Here is an 18132-nt window from a genome sequence, read left to right on the forward strand (position 1 = left end):
TGTGATTACGGCGATGGCTCCGAACTGCTGCGTTCAGGGCTGCGTCGGAACAAATGGAATCATTCAGCAACATTTTATACCAACTCCACTGACTTTCATTGTTATTCATAAGCTCATTATTGCAGAAACAAAGCTACGAGTCACTGCGTTCCTCTGCAGCGGCGTCGGCTCGACTCGCCGTTGCAGTGCAGGGAGTGAACCGGTGTCATGTTCACTTTGGTCGCCCGTTGTTTTGTAACATCCTAGACTTTCCTGCGTCCTGGGTTTAGAACATTACTTTTCAGACTCCTGTTGGGCAGTCTCTCTCTTCAGGTGTGCGTTTGTGTGTTTTCTGAGTTTCGGAGCATTCCTGGCTTTTTGTATGTTCGGTTACACACAAATCTGTCCTGTTTGATTTTACTAGTAAAACAAAACACAGCACAAAATCGCCAAACAGCAGAGATTCTATCATTAAAACTATCAGTTACTACAGAGACTTAATCTGAGACCTTCTAACTGTAAGGCAAGAGATTCAACCACCGTTCCACCATCCTGCCCAGCACATTAGAAATCAGTCGATTATTCCTAACTGGATTAGCCTTGGTGTGTTTCCCAGCTGCATATAATCAATTTCTCCCTGTGTTAGCGTTGTCCTTTTAATGGAATTTCATTTTCCTAAGTAGAAAGTTTTTATTTAGAGCCACAGCTAACAAACAAATCTGAAGGATCACAAACAAATCTTTTTCTTAAACAGTAAAATTATCCTTCTCAGAAAAAGAAAATGTTTTCCTACCTTTTTGGCAGACCTTGAACCACCTAACATCCAAACTGGCGTTTGACAAAACCCTGGATCGTTTACCTTCAATGGACCTCACCTGGAAAACTGAGGACCAAGGTGTGTGAGTGACTGATTGACTGTGATCCAAAAGAGAAGAAAAAAGAAAAAGGAGGAGCAGCAAAACTGGCAAACTATCAATTGTGAAAAAACAAAACAAAAACAAGAACCAAATGTTGTTTTTTCCTTATAGGTGGGCAGATGGAGGTGACATTTTTTTATAAAATTTTTTAAAATCATTTTGTGCAGTGTCTAACACAAAAAACAATGTATCGTTTTGGGTTGAACAGAAAATTTTTTATAAAATCTTTTAAAATCATTTTGTGCAAAGTGTCTAACACAAAAAACAATGTATTGAGTAAACAGTTTAATATGATAATAATAATAATAAATAAATAAATCTGACAAAGTTTTTCTTATTAAAAAGACCATTATTATATTATTATTAATTAGTTTATTTATTATTAAACAAAGACGATGTGGTCTAGCCCATCTTAAGGCCATATTTGGTTGTAGCCCGTTTTGTGAACACAGTGTGGACCCCTGGACCAGATGTTCCTATGAAACTGAATAACTTATTCATCTTTTGTTGAAAGAACGTCCAGGTTTGTGTGAACACGTTTGTGTGAACACTGTCTTCTGTGGTGGTGTAGAATTAAAGGTCAAAGGTCAAAGGTATTAGTAGTTGCCCCCTCAGGGTTAAGTGAGTATTTATATCTGTCAGATGTTGTAATAATGCATTTTTTCCCACAATGAAAAGATAAAAACATGCAAAACCGTTTTAATTTGAAATCCAAATTACATGTACACATATACAAGGATCCAGGATATTAGCATGTCATTTTCCAAGTACACAGCCAAAAAAACGACGAGAGGAAATGAAGAAAAAAAATTACAATCTGTACAGGTTTCATTTTACAGTGAGTATTCAGGTGGAGTACCAGAGAACACTAAGGCAAATCATCAGCAGACACACGGAGGGAACGTCGCCTCGTCTTCTGTCGGGAACCGCCTCAGCCGTTCTCCACAAGTTCCTCTGCTACAAAACCAAGGTCTGCTGACTCCCTTTTTTATTCACCATCAGCTGCATAAGTTACAGTGTGAAAAAAAGCAACAAAACCAGAAGAAAACAGAAGGTTACGAAGCTAAATGCTAGCATTACTGTACAAGTCTCCTCAGTCACTGCCAGGAGAACCCTAGTGGCAGAAATGTGCACTTTTTCTGATCAGCTCTGGGTCATTTCACATCAGTGTTCTCCTTCTCTCCACTGGTCAGCTTGCAGTTGATGTCTTTTTAGAATAAAACTTAATGAAGGCGTAAAATTTGCTGCCTCAGAGAAATTTCATATTTCCCACGAGTCATAAAGTCCTGTTTTCTAATCTTTTCCTGAAATAAAATTCAGAGGGTGAGTCACCGAATGGTCAAGAACGGCTGCAGTGATGGAAAGGTGGTGGAAAAAAACAGAATTTTTAAAAAACTGTCAGGAATAAAATGAAGGAATATGGGAAGAATATGTTTGAGTTTACATTAACACTACTGTGCAAAAGTATTAGGCAGGTGTCTACGCCCACCCCCCCCCGGCATTTGGACTTTTTTTATTTGGTCCCCCATTTTGACATGTTGTCCCCCATTCTGCGTTGTCCCCGTTGTCTCAGGTCTGTACAGATACTTTATTTGACATCATTTACATGCAGCGTCCCTGAGGGAAGTATGTCGGTGTGTCTTCTCAGACCTGTGACACCGTACATCCCTGCGCACTGCTGACAAAGTGCACATGGTGGTCAATGCAGACCAGGCTGCCCCCAGTGGTTGGTGTAATATTATCACTTTTTATCAAGAGGTTATCAAATTACAAAAACAAATATTTCTATGTAATTCTTTTAAAAAAACAATGACAAAAACAACGTCGAACATCGATGAAAATCCAAACTTGGATGCAGTAGTAGTCATCACCGTTCTCCCTCCATCCGTTCAGTTTTCATCTAAGTTTGTTTACATTCTTATCCCACACTTAACTCTCTGTTTCTGTGTTTCCAATGCCTTTGAAATTGTCTGGCTAAACATTTAAAAGGCTCTGCTCTAGTCTAATCAAAATGTGGTACCACTTTGTGACCTACTTATGTAGGTTCCACGTTTTCCCACTCAAACACAATATTTGGCCCACACAACTGTATTCATTGTCCCGACATCTTGACATGTTAGGGTTACATGGCGACAAGTCGCTCATCCACGTAAAGTGTCAAACCTCGGCCGACTTCCTGTGGTGTGTGTAGTCGGCTGGTTGTTTTTTAGTTCACTTTTATAGACTGCTTATAGTGTGAAACTAATAATTGAATCCACCCGGAACTATTGGTCTTCAACCCATTGATTTGTCCAAAGATGGGTGTAAAAAGAAGAGACAGTTTTGGGACCAGAGCTCTTAGGCCCAAAATGGAAACGTCACATTTTGGATTTCCAATAATGATCAGAATTCCAACAAGGCCTTTAGTGTTGGAGGATTCAGAAAGACTCAGGACGACCACGGTCACGGGGCAGAGGGAGTCAGTCCCAACTGTCCAACACTGGGCCATGTATGAAGACAACCATTCACACTTACATTCACACCAATGGCCACAAAAAAAATTCAACCTAATCCGCATCATATTTCTTTTGAAAATCCTATTTGTAAAAAACTGCTGCACAGACAGAGAGTTCACTGGAGATCAAACCAGTGACGTTCCGTGGTGGTTGCTTTTTACTTTGAGAAGAAAGACGTTTTTGTCCAGACATTTTCCAGAAGCCCGTGTGGCTGCCAACGCTGGCCGTTGTCCAGTCACTCTCTATTCCGTCTCTGTTCTCCGCTCATCAAATATACATACGCATCTGTAAACACAATCTGCAGCCGACAACAGCGATCACTCATAATTTATGAATCTTTAATTACTCGTTTCATTTCCTTCACCTCAGGAATTGGTTTGAATCGGTTCCACACATGCAACAGTTGTGGTGGGGGAGGGGTTGATTACCTCCTCTGTGGCGTCGACCTTTTTTCAACGTCGCTGCTTAAACTCAATGTTTCTCTTTTCATCTGCACCAACACAAATGGAAGTTGGGTTTTATTGTGGTGCTTACAACCACTCGCCTTCCGTAATTTGTCACTCGGCGAACAAGCTGAACTACTTTCCATTAATGAATGCGCAACAAGGACGAAGCGACGGAACATTCCAACTGTGCTGGAAATAACATTTCCTCCGTGATTCAGGGAAGTTATTTGAATTCATCACAGCGTCGAACGTCCCTGACGATATACGGCAGCGCTGCCTGATGGGATGTGATTGGAGTTGGGAGAACGTTTAAAAGCAGAGAGGAAATGAAAGCGTTTTGTGATATTGGCTCGGTTAAACACAGACACAGACACATTAACACCAGTCCACTGTTTCACTGCAGTCTCTTATTAAACTTCATTAAAGTGGGATCCATCATGGCAGCGTCTGTGTGAAATGGAGTTACTCAAATGATGGGTCGTGACCCCAGATTGAGTCACAGTGATAAAGCTGAGTAACTGCTGCAGTGTCCGTGTTAATAATCATTTTGTCCAGTCACACAGAGAAATCTTATCTTTACTGCGTTGTTTTTTTTTTTTTTAACTTAGTGAGATTTTCAATTTTACAACTTTTTTTTTTGAAACTCCACTGACTGAAATGGAACTGGTAAAATATGTGGCCTTACCTTCTGGGTGGGTGAACTCCCATTCACACACACATTCACACCATCGATCAATCAGGAGTAAACAATAAACCTGATCCCGTACGACTGGGAATCGAACAATGGCATACTAGGGGTTTTAGAGGTATTACCAGATGAACCGTCCGCCGCCAAAACACACACAGAAAACTCTTTGCAGAAGCAGAATCGTGATATTTTGTCCCAAACTATACTTCATGATTATAACTAACTATTTGTTCAATACACGAACCAAAGACAGGGAACAGCCCCGTTTCTATTTTACTGAAAACTAACTTTGAAATGTTGTGTTTCGACTTTGGCTCCAGACTCAAGGTTGTCTCTGTTTTTTTGTTTTTTTTTTTGCTAATTTGCAAACAAGGAATCTAAGTAGCAAAGTGCACATATGCCAATGGTTGCTCAGGCATCACCTGCCTCAATATTGACCCCTGCTGGAGGGGTAAATGGGGTAGAAACATTTAAATGAAATCCCATGTGGAAACGTCAGAAGAAACATGAGAGGCAGAGAAAGTTGTTGTTAGCATCTGTGTCCACATCATGTCCTTTTAGACTCCGCCCCTTTTATGTGATTCTTTGACATTTGAAGTTTCGATGTTTGCACCACTTCACCACTGAACCTCACTGCACTGCTGGGTTCATCTACTCACAGTCAAACGTGTTCTGTGCAGCTGTTATAATCTGACCATGAGTACAGGGGTGGGATCAGGTCTTAGAACGTGTCAATGCCTCCGAGATTCAGATAAAGACCCGATCAGGACTCAGAGCTGGAGAACTGACTGGAACATGATTGGACTGGTATCACAGAGATTACAGCAGCTCCAGATTTAAAACAGTGAAGAAGAGCCCGAGGTGGAGCTGAGTTATTGTTGCTGAGACTGATCGTTTTCTTCACTTCATCCTCGTGTGACATGAAGTACAATCACAGCTGTTGACTCAGCTGACAGCCTGCTGCTCCTCCCCTCCCCTACTCCCCTCCTCTAGACACCTGAATTATACTCTGAAGTAAATGGAGTATTGATTACTTCAAATCCAAATTTGTTTACTTATCATTTATGATGGATTATACATTAACTCGTTCTCTGTCTCTGTGTGATGGAAAAACAAGACGTATTAGACCCAGAGCTGATCACAAAAATGTGTTAAATATTTTTGTTTGTTTCATTTTTTTTTTTTTTTTTTGCAGTAATTTGACCCAAATCTTATAGTTGGCTTTGCCCTTCAGACCAGTGTCCATCCAGTGTGTTTTCAGTGATAATGATTCTTACATTTTCTCTTTCTCTCTTACACACACACACACACACACACACACACAAACACACGTAACGCAGTGAAACCCAAAAACACACACATGCACTTGTTACATGGCCAAACGCTCCTGGAGGGGCCGTCGTGAAAAACAGCAGGAGCTTTAAAGCAATGTACAGAAATGGAGACGGAACACAATCAAAAGAATGTACAAAAAGGCACGTTTGACCGCGGTGCTCCTGCTCTGTGAGATTCAAGTGGAAATGAGCGTCTGTCTGTCATGGCTGTCAAAGCTTGTAATCATCACAGAGAAAAAACATTCCCCTCCCAGCGCTCCCTCCAGGCTGCTCACATTTGTTAGCTCAAAAGCTAACGCTCAGATGATAACGAGCATCCAAGCTCCCCGCTGTCAGGCCCTGATAGGCCAGGAGTCAACATGGTCCCCAGTGTAATCATCTGTCCTTAAGAGGCAGCGAGTCACTTTACAAGCTGTCCTGTGGTAATACAGAAGTGCCGATCCCAAAACCCCCTTGTGTTTACCCTTTAACTTCCCCAAACACCCCCACTCACGCCTCAGCCGCAGAGCACAGGGTGAGGGGAGGCTACTTTCAGGACCTAATCATCCCCTCCTCCATAAAGATCAGCTAGCTTCCGGAACCGAGGCCCCCAGTCGCCGAGGTAGTCGTAGTCCTGGTCTCCGTAGCTGGAGGACGAGTGCAGGGAACTGAGAGAACCAGCAGTGGAGCCGCTGCCCTCGTAGTCGAAAACCAGCAGGGAGTCGTAGGGAGGAGCAGTGGGGTCGTTGTCTGCCGCCTGCAGGCCCTGTGGAGACAGGAAGGATAAGACAGAAAAGAAGAAGGTGAGCAAACAGGAACGTCAATGACGAGCACCAAAACTTTGGGCAGCGCCCCCACACTGACACTGAGGTTTGTTCAACCTGAAGAACTGCAACCAGATAAAGGTATTTTCCAGGACTTTTCCAGGATATTTTTAAAGCAGTGTTTCTCAATTATTTTCTGCCATGTTCCCCCTAGGGGACAGAAGTTTTTTCACACCCCTGCTCCGAAATTAAATACTATTGAGCACCTGGTAATATTTATTTATTTATCTGTACAAACCACTGCATGAGTTGCTGGAACCAGCATTCTGCAAACAATCCCGATTATTAAAATAGATTAATAAAATGAGCTGCAATGCTGCCATCTACTGGCTTTCACCTTCACATGCAGCTGTTTTTCCCCAAAACTATTTTTAGGGCATGAGGAGCGGTGGGGTCGTTGTCTGCCGCCTGCAGGCCCTGTGGAGACAGGAAGGATAAGACAGAAAAGAAGAAGGTGAGCAAACAGGAACGTCAATGACGAGCACCAAAACTTTGGGCAGCGCCCCCACACTGACACTGAGGTTTGTTCAACCTGAAGAACTGCAACCAGATAAAGGTATTTTCCAGGACTTTTCCAGGATATTTTTAAAGCAGTGTTTCTCAATTATTTTCTGCCATGTTCCCCCTAGGGGACAGAAGTTTTTTCACACCCCCTGCTCCAAATTTAAATACTATTGAGCACCTGGTAATATTTATTTATTTATCTGTACAAACCACTGCATGAGTTGCTGGAACCAGCATTCTGCAAACAATCCCGATTATTAAAATAGATTAATAAAATGAGCTGCAATGCTGCCATCTACTGGCTTTCACCTTCACATGCAGCTGTTTTTCCCCAAAACTATTTTTAGGGCATGCATTATTTGGCGAAACCCAGGCAATGAGTTACTGGGTTTTCATTATCGGAGGAAAAACCGTTAACAATTCTAGTGAAAACCCTGGTGGACATGCTTTGCCTAAACACTGCTACCACATTTTCATGTTTATTTGCATTTGATTTATTTTCACGTGGACCACCTTGAAAATAAATCACCGGCGTCGACTGGTCCTTATGTGATGTCTAAATTCACACGACAGTAAAAAATAAAACCTTCTCCATCCCCTGCCTGACTACAACTTTATTTTATTTTATGACATATTTTAATATCAATCTCTAGAATAATCTACTGTTGGTGCTCTGAGATCGATGCATCGACTGGATCCTTTCCACTGGATGAAACCTAATAAACCCGTTCCGAAAGCGAGTATTGTGTGAAATAAATCCTCCCAAACGCCTGTGTGCGCAGAATAAAGAACACGCAGCTCCAGCAGAAGTGTTTCTGTCAAATCCAAAGTTGAAAAAGTTCCATTAGTTCACTCCAAACCCTCAGAGGTTTTTTTCCACAAAGTGTTTGCTCAGAAGATCCGTCGGCTTCCGCTTCATTAAAAATCGGACACTGCCGCGTCTGCACCAGAGATTTAGCACATGACAGCGCAACAACCCACGCATCCTGGGAGTGAAAAGAGAGCGGGGAGATGAGGAGGTTACGGGAGTTTCACGAGGGCATCTGCAGCCACTCTGTAGTATTACGTTTCCATGGAAACAGTGTAGTAAATGTTGTCCATTCAGTGCCTGTGGTTTGTTATCACTGATGTCAAGTATTTGTTTATTGAACCAACTGCACATAAACACACCACATACAGAAGAACACACTGGCTTTTACTGCAGTACTCAACTTTACTACAGGACACCATGCTCTTGAATCTTTTTTTTTTAGCAAATTTAAATTCGCATATTTGACTTTTAGAAAGTTCAAATAAAATCTATTCACAGTAAACATGAGAAGTGACAGTGGAATCTAATCTCACCTTCAGCTTTTCCTGATTTTCTTGGTTGCCAATATTGACCAATCACAGCCTTTTTAGTGTATTTATTAAGATGCTAACATTTAGCTTCTCTACATTTCCTCTGATTTAAACAGAAAATAAATCATCAAACCTTCTCTAAATGTGTGCAGAACAGTGAAGCGACCGTTCAAATCCTTTCCAATTTTCTGTAAAAATATTTTTATCCACTAAGAAGATCCCTGTCTTCTGTTACCTTTAACACCAGTTCCTTTTTCCTGCAGACGGGCCGCTGCTTTCTGTTCTGAGCAGATGGAGCCTCATGTTGAGCCATGAGCTTCTGTTATTGTGTTGTTTTGTTTCTCCACTGAACAGGTAACTGCAATTCTCAACCCAATAAATGGCAGATTTATTGGGTTGAACACACGTGTGTGCAGATACAGAGAATAAAAATGATGTGAAATTGTATTTTTCACTCCATCAGAATGATTTGTTTTTCATTTTGGCCATGACGGCAGTTTGTCCCTCAGAGAAACTCCTTCTGCTCTGATGAAAAAACTGCACATGTTATGGACCGGATTGGTGAGAACTCTGAAACCACATCCAGTCCAGTTGATCCTCCCTCCTGACCAGATCAGGACCTGGACACCGCGGCGCCGTCACACATTTATTGGTTGACCTTAAAGAAGTCCGGGGTCATTGTGGAGAATTTCTCCACCAGTGACAGTGACATTAAGTTAAACGCTGACACGTGTCACTCTGACGGACAGGTTTTGTCTGCTGAAATACTCTCCTGCACCTGTGGGTGTACGGTGGTATTGCAGAGGCTCTGCAAACATTTCATCAACCCAGGGGCTGAGATCAGGTCAACGTCTCCCCAGACTGAGGGAGATGATGTGCAGGAAGGATCCACATCACAGAGCAGCAAGACTTTCAACCCAGTTTGACTGTAACTTTTTAATAACTGCAGAGTGAATGTGCTTTTTTTATATATATACGAGGGTTAGTCGCAAACAGTTCTAAGATAAATGGTATATATTTCCTGATATAAAATTACTTTTATTCACCTATATACATACCAGTACACGTAAATATATATACATAAATATGTACAATGTACATACATATGTATGTATACATGTACATTTATACATATGTATATACAGTACATACATATGTACACACATACAGTATATATACACCTATATATGAGGTTATTAAAACATTTCTAAGATAAATGTTATATATTTTCCTTGATATAAAAATAATGTTTTTATGCACATAGACTATATACATACATATATAAGTAATTATATATATATACATATATTTAATGTTTATATATATATACATATGTATGTATATATGAACATTGTACATGTATAAATACATACAGTACATACATATGCACACACACATATATAAAGATATATGAGGTTATTCCAAAAAGTACTAAGATATAAAAAATGATATAACCAATTAGGGAGAACATTTACTAAGTATTTGTTGCAGTCCAATTGTATAAATACAACTGCAGTTTCAGAGAATTGGACTGACAGCTCTCCACTCCAGTTTTAAAAAAACTCACACACAGACACACAGACACACACACACACACACACACACACACACACACACACACACGTCTTCTGTGAGGTCAGACATCTGATAAACAGCCTTCACCGTGGCAGATAAACGCCGACAAATCTTTCCTCGTTATAAACTTTTTGTGACATTATGCTGATGCTGCAACAATTTTTTTTATTTTTTTCCCCCCACTGCAGGCACTTTTTCCCCATTTTTGGACTTTCCGCCGCATCTGAAAGGAGGAAATATTTTTCCTAGATAAGTAGGACTCAATCAAATGTCAGCCTTCTTATCGTGAGGCAGCGTAACCTCTGAGTTACCCCTCCCACTCCTCTTCAGACCCAGATAACAGGCACAAGAATGGGAATGAAGGAGTACAGAGTGACTGTATAATCAGTGTGTGTGTGTGTGTGTGTGTGTGTGTGTGTAGATGGACAGTAGGGAGTGCTGCTGGAGAAAAAAGGAAAGGAGGGATTATGGTAAAACGTACATACAAGAGTGAAGGATTTGGGTCAGGTAAGACAGATGATGTTTCTATCTGGAGAAAGAGATTCAGCAGATTATCCAGAGCAGCCCGGACCTAAATCCTCCCCCACTCCCTCCCACATACATACATGTTGTATCTACACTGTTTTTTTTTTTTAAGAGCTCATCCAGCCTGAATTTACCGTCCAAACTCAACATTCTTATTAAACCTGCGCTCCGTCCGACAGCCAGGAATACGTCGGCGTCTGTTTTCTCTGCACTGCCGAGATGAAAGCCGTAAATCTGATAAGCCGTCGCTGTGTTTGATGGGCCACGTCTGTCTGTAGACACTCTGTGCTTCTCTGACACTGAATGGGAGGAGAGAATTAACGCAGGGAGAGGGGAGAGGCGGGGCCGGGAGCGTCAGCCTGTCATGTCTGCCGGATTAAGCTGTCTAGATCGGCTCGCTGTGTCTGATAGCTACCGCTCATTATTCGTAGCTGTGCTTGGCAGATGTCTTTATGCAGCTCGGGCTGTGTATAAACACACATACACACACACACATACTGGTTCTTGCTTTTTATGAGCGCTTGAAGACACTCTGGCCTCCCTGCCCCCCCACCCCCACCTTTAACCTTAATTGTTTTGAAAATATCGCCAATGATAACCCTGATCCTGACACCAAACTCAATCTCAAACCTCAAGGAACCGTCTCACTTCAAGGGACCGGAACGATGTCCTCACAAAGACAGAGTGCCCCCGCCAGTGTAGCTGTACAGAAACGGCGGACGATCGTTCACGTGTTCCTCTGACTTGTTATCAGAGCTGCTGACAGAAGAATTCAGCCTCATTAACTCCATCCATTAAGTCACGCAGTCATGTGAGAGAGGGAGCGAGAGTTCCACTTCAGGGGAGACGGTTAAAACAAACAAACAAAGAACATCTGCTGGTTTGAAGAAATGATCTCACTCATGTTTAGTGAAAGTTATTTCTATTTTTTTTATAACTATAATTTGAATCTCTTGGTCGAGGTGCTCAAAACACGGCCCACACACCTGCGTCCCACTTCACGATTCCCAACCACGGTTGGTTGCATTACAACAACTAAAGCGAGTAAAATTGACTGGGTCCAAATGTGTTCCGTCAACAGGTGGTAAAACCTTAACTGTTCCAACCCACGTATTTTGCAATCATGCGTCTTAGATGATTCATTTTAAGCAAAACGCTGAAATTCTCTGTGAGGTTCAAAATGCCAACGTGAACCGGCCAACGGCGTTCCATTTCCATTAAACAACAGCTGAATCAGAATTCCATCCTTCGCCGCCCACAACCATTGCAGCCCACATTGGAAGTCAAATCCCAGAAATTGTTTCAAAGTTTCCAGACAGGATTCCACCGTCACCTCCTTTTCCTGTTTTTGTTAACCTCTTCTTCAGTGGTGACACCAGGTCACGACCTGCTTCTGTCTCGTCTGAAATCCAATTTCTTTCAAATAAAAATATTTTGTAATAACATTTAGAAAAAAATTAACTAGTTTTTATTCAGGTTGTATTAAAAAAAGTGCTGTTTTCTTCATAATAAATAAAAAACCTAATCCAATACCAGCTAACGCAGCTCAAGGCTCTGACAAAAACATCAGGATAAAAAGTGTCCAAATTATTGGCGGCGCATGAAAAACTACTCATTTAAAGATTAAAATCACAAATCTTTTTTAAATGAGAACATCAGTCTTGGAACTTTTTTGACTCAAACAGCCTAGAACCAGAGACCAGTGCAGCCCGTGAACGGAGACGTCTCCTCCACGCAGCGCCGACTGCATCATTCATGAGGGTGGTGGTTCTGCACAACTGCTCTTCAACTGCTCTCAGCTGGACTCCTGGCAGACACGGTGTTGTGTTTAATAAATGTTTTAAACATGCTGTCACTGCGCTGCCCTCTGTCTGTGGCAGCAGTGAGGAAGAGGAGTTCCTCTTTCATCACGTTCAACCCACTTTTCCACGGCTTCAATTCGACAACAGACAGAAATGCAAACCCTTAAAAAAAAAAGAAAAACAAGGGTGATTCGGTGACGATGAGCTGTGACGGGACCTCCAGCAGTGATTAGAGAACGCTGGCTGTTACAGCCTCACAAATGGAATAAACAACGGGGTGGAAGAGGAAACAGCAGCAAGGAAGACACGAGTGGACGGAGGACGAAGAATATGAGAGAAAGAGAGAGAGAGAAAGAGAGAGAGAGAGCAGCCAATGATGGAATCCCCCCCCCACACACACACACACACAACCCTCATTTAGTTACAATTAGTAGTTCCATAGTATGCTGCCATGCACATCTGCCTTACACACACAAGGTCCTGGGTTCGAGCCCCAGAGGAATCACATAGTTGGCGCCTCCTAGGGGCAGCCTGTCCCAGCCAAGTCAAAATTATAATTAATTATAATTATTTATTAATTTGCCTTTGATTTGCGCCCCCAGAATTAGCTCTGTGACACTAAAGGTGTCCCTGACCCCCTTTTTTGGAAACCAGTGATTAATCTTTTATTTGTCTTTTGTTTAAGTGAGTTCAATATTCTAAATGAAAAAAAAATATATATATAATTCCTGCAGTTAGGCCACTGGGGTGACTCAAATTTTAGTTGAGTTTTTTATTCATCGCCTGTTGAGTTAAAACCTGACCACAGATTTGAATTTTAATTCAATTCTGAAGCAGTCACTTCCTGTCATGTTTCAATTAACAACGGCAAACACAGAGTGTGTCGCTGCCACTTAAAAAAAACAACAACGAACAATTCCACCTCATCGTCTGCCGAGGGAAATGTCAGCTTCTTTGCATAAATTAGTAAAAAAAAAAAGAGTTTGTGAAGCTTTAAGAAGCTGTGAGTGGCTGGCAGCCAGTCTGTGAGATTAACTTTAACTCAATGGATTTACCACCAATTAGCCGTCCAGGCTGTGGTCACGTCTGAGGGTCGACTAATCCTGACCGTGAGCAGAGCTCAGAGGCGTTCACCCCGGCTCTGTGGTCTCTGCTGCCACTTCCTGTCCTCTGTTCAACCCAAACTTTTAGTTTGGCTGATTCCAAACATCGTCACCTCATATCACATCACATCATGTAGCATCCCATCACATCACATTCTATTCCATCACATGACTGATGCTCACGTACTTCAGTCAAACTGATCCTGGACCTGTTTTAAGGTGGTGTTAATTCATGATTAGCACCAAATGAGCTCCACTGATAAATAAATATAAGCTCTGCCTTCTGTTCTACAATTACCCACAATGCACCAGCTAGAAGCAGCAGCTGTTTGAAGAGCAGTTTGAATTTCAGTGTCCCTAAATCCTGTCAGATGACATGAGTGAATGCTCACATCAGTGTAAACCTGAGACGTGGGCCACTCTGCTGTGACCCACACCAGATCTGCAGATGGAAAGGTTTACTTACACATGATCCACACAGGTCAAAGAAAAAAGGAAAATCCACTCATCAAAACAGAGACTTTTTTCTCAGACATTGTGTCAACTTTTCTGGTCTTTTTTTAAATTTTTTTTTTTTACCAGATTCAGGATCTGAAATGATCTGCACTCTCACTGAGACATCAGAGCACAAAATAAATCCTCAAAAAGCTCGTCGGTTTATCGATCAATAAGCAAACTCTTAAAGAAGTGTGAGTGGAAAGGCACCATGTTTATGGCTAATGGAGCTCTCAGCTTGTTAGATTGCAGCTCTGTGACCCATTCACCAAGTTTTAATAACAGCAGGACTGGACCTTGACTCAGGTTCAGGTTTGTGAATCGTCAGCCCAGTTCTTGTGTGTTTTTTTTCGTACCTCATGAATGAAATCACCAATGTCTCCAGGATGGGGTGCACCGGAGCGGAGGGGGTACTGGTGGTCGTGATGGAGGGGTCTCTCATCCAGGCGTCTGATTCCCACTTTGATGCACTCTGGCTCCAGGGCATCAGGCTGCTGCAGTTGGCTCAGGTCGTAGTCCTGAAAAAGACAAGAAGACACCGCGGTTATTGAGAGAGGCTACAAAAGTCAGAATCCACTGGTTTCTAAAGCAGAAGGTCTGGAGAGAGTCTGGAGTATCAGTTCATCCATCAACCTTGACAGAAAAATGACCTGATTTTAAAAGAGTTCCAGGCAGAAAAATCTGTCAAAAAAATTAGTCCTTGTATTTTCATTAAAACTGTGTGTCAAACGGGGGCCAGTGAAGGAAAAACATCAGAAACCTAGCACACAGCCTTGAACAATGCACGGCACAGGCTCTGTAGTGGTTTAGGGCAGCGTTCTACAGCGGTTGGTAAATCTATAAAATCCACAACTGGATTTTAAAATAAAGATCAAATAATAATAATGTTACACAAAAATGTGATTTTGTTAAAGTGTCAGTGTATAATACTGCAAAAGTTCTTGTAAGTAAGTAAACACATCGTAGTGATGACAATACCCGGCTACACGTTTTACATATTAAAAAGATAATAAATCTCATAAATAATGATGTTGAATAATTAGGATATGTATTTCATATGTATGCAGTTCAAGACAGAATATTAACAATTCAAACAGTAACGTTTTCAAAAACTGTGGGCTCCTTCATATTCCGCGACTCATCGACTCAGTCCTACAGACAAACTCCAGCGAGTTTCTGTAACTTTAACTCTGTTTATCTGTGTCGCTGCCGTCTGTACGTTTGTGTTCCATTAAAGCCGCGATGAAAACTGCCAGTTGTCTGCAGCAGTAAACAAACAGGGAAATGAAAGGACGTGTGCTCGGTGCTTCTGCAGGTGTCTCATCATGAACTAAAGTACCAGACTAATTAAAAGTGACATCCCGCGGGTAAAGGAATTTTCAGAAAAACTGTGAAATGTCAGACTGTTCACACTGCTGCTGGCTGACGAGCGATCCAGAAATATCCAGTGCTGCTGCTGCTGTGAGAGTGTCGACTTGGAGACGACTCCATTCCAAGAGTTTTACTCCAGGATTTCATTGTCTGGTTAATTAGATCATATGATAAGTTAATGCATCAGTTTCCCGTGTTAGACTATTGTGTTTCATGTTTAAAATTCAACCAAACTTCTTTTTTCAGTGAATTGATTTGATTGTTGATCAAAGTCATTTGAAAGTTTTTATTTTATTACTATATACTATACATGTGTATATGTAATTCATATGTAATATATGTAAATGTATATATGCATATATATGTATCGTGGAATGTATAGTTCATATATAGATATGAACTTTACATTTTTGAATGAGAATGTTAAATTTTTTATTCATTCATTATTCTAGGATTATTAAGCATTTTTATAAAAACAAAAAATAATTTGTAGCCGTTGTATGTTTTGCCCTGAGGAGTTTTAATAATAACAAATTAATTTTAATATTATTTGATAGCTGTGATTTGAGATTCTATTATAGATCCGCAGCACAGTAATTACAACAAAATGTCTTCCACTGTTTTGTGCTGTTGTTTTATCAAATTGTACGATGTAGCAACTATTGCAAAAACAATAATTGTATCCCTCCAAATACACATCTGATGTATTAGATATGGTACTTGTATAAAGTTTACAGTGATGTGTACACATTTTTGACTACTGCACACATTTACTTGATTTTGCCCTTTTTTTTTTAAATCAGTTTTGTTTTTCACTTCACAAGTTTTTTCAGGACAAGGAGCAGCTGGAGCAGAGCAGCCAGGGCAGAGAGTTTGTTTTCAGGCCACAGGGAGGTGGCGCCAACTGTGACAGGTTCAGGTAATGGGTCTTAATTCCACTTTTGATTTTTTTTTTCACTTGAACTCATTAGTAAAATGTCTCAGAAATGGTCCAGCACAGTTGGAGAATATTATTTCTTCTCTACATTTGCTGAAAATACCTTAACAAAAACTGCCAAAAAGTTTGAGATTTAATATATATAAAATATATAAATATATATATTTATATTATATTTGTATATAATTTTGCCTTTTGTTCTTTTCCAGCCAGTCCTCTCCACAAGAACGTATAATAACAAAAAAATCTATAATAATAATAATAAATATATAATAATACAATTCACAATATATACACATATACATACATACATATATAAAAAAGGAACATGTTGTTGATTAGTCTACTGATCACTGAATACATATAGTAAAATTAATATTAGTCTTATGTAAATAGAACATAGTTCATTATACTATATATATATATATACATACATATATATATATTACAAATATATTGCAACTGGTGTCACAGATGAACGATGTTGTTCACTGAATGACATAATTCTCAGATAGGTATTAGAATACATTGACTCCAGTAAATATGTCAGTATCAATAATACTGACATATTTACAGTACCTGTCCACTGAAGTTGTATTTTTCTAAGACTAAAAATGAAAAGATATCTTTCCTCTAGGCCGCTCTGTGAAACATGAATCCAGCCTCAGACTCATGGTCTTTGAAGGACCATTCACACTGAGGTAAATTAAAGCCTGAGAAGAAATTAATTCCTGGCTTGAACTTTATTATATGACAGACAGGTTAGTTAGGGTTTGCAGATATGGTCTGCTTCATAATGCCAGGTGCACAGCACGCCGCCTGCCAAACACAAAGACAGCCAGTGCTCATTATGAACTTCATTGATTGATGAAAGCAGCAGCTTTTATCAGGACTCGGAATAATTCACTTAAAGCAAATAGAGCCATCACTATCTCTGTGGTTGTTCTGGATTAAACAGCAAATGCGGCGGGAATTTCAATGAGTCACATGAAAAGACCAAGCTCTGACACAAAGGCGACCCGGTCTCCTGGAGGCTGCGACCTCAGGGAGCGCTGAAGCTGAATCTGAAGCTTTTTAATTAGCATCTGCCTGGAAGAAAAAAAAAAAAAAACACTGCTTTTCCACCTTGTCTTTAACAACACCAGTGGGGCAGAGACTAAGTGTGTGTCACGGCCTCTGATTAGCTCATGGTGAACAGGACTGAGTCTCTGCGGTAACCATCCAGAAACCATTTCATGCTCCCCGGTCTCCACGGAAATGGACTAAAGCAAGGCAGCTTTTAGCACAAAGGCAGCAGGAGGTGCACTGACCTTGGACTTAGTTCACAGTAATGGACAAACGGCTGAACACTTTCCACTCAAGAGCAACTAAAAGCCCTGCAAAACCTCATATCACCAGTAGTCAGACAGACAGAAAACAATGGAGTCTCTGAGAGTGTCATCACTTCACGTTTGGACAGAGATTATGAGTGTACGTTATTAATGTCACAGCGAGTTTCTTATTTTTATGATAGGCTAAGATTATAAGATTTAAACATTTTATAATGGTAAGTAAAAAAAGTCATTTTTCAAAGGAGAGAAAAAAACTTTCACTTTTACTTCTGTAATTCTGTCAGGCTAAAATGTGGCATTTCCTCAAAATTGTTTATATTTTTGATATATAAAAACCTGCTCAGTCAAATTCCCATGCTGTCTGACTTTTAATGCCTCTATGCCTGCGCAGTAGGAGGCAGAGGTTCTGTGTTTTTAAAAAAACCCTTGAAGGTCAAGGGTGTGAGACGTTCAGCTTGCAAACACAGCTGACTTCTTCAACATGTT

The 18132-nt window shown here is 40.7% G+C and overlaps 1 protein-coding gene across 1 annotated transcript in view; it reads right to left on the reverse strand.

Moving 5' to 3' along the window:
* Window positions 1–1581: 1581 nt before the first annotated feature.
* Window positions 1582–18132, reverse strand: part of LOC103399842 (cadherin-2-like) — an 87710-nt gene continuing 71159 nt past the window's right edge. Inside the window, exons 15-17 of the mRNA XM_008338467.3 lie at window positions 16528–16534; window positions 14364–14528; window positions 1582–6604 (exon numbers count right to left, since the gene is read on the reverse strand). Coding sequence (XP_008336689.1) covers window positions 6398–6604; window positions 14364–14528; window positions 16528–16534 — 379 coding nt within the window. The 3' untranslated portion in view covers window positions 1582–6397. The remainder of the gene's footprint in view (window positions 6605–14363; window positions 14529–16527; window positions 16535–18132) is intronic.

This window comes from Cynoglossus semilaevis, chromosome 2, assembly GCF_000523025.1.
Source record: "Cynoglossus semilaevis isolate Cse_v1.0 chromosome 2, Cse_v1.0, whole genome shotgun sequence".
In the NCBI taxonomy this organism is placed as follows: Eukaryota; Metazoa; Chordata; class Actinopteri; order Pleuronectiformes; family Cynoglossidae; genus Cynoglossus; species Cynoglossus semilaevis.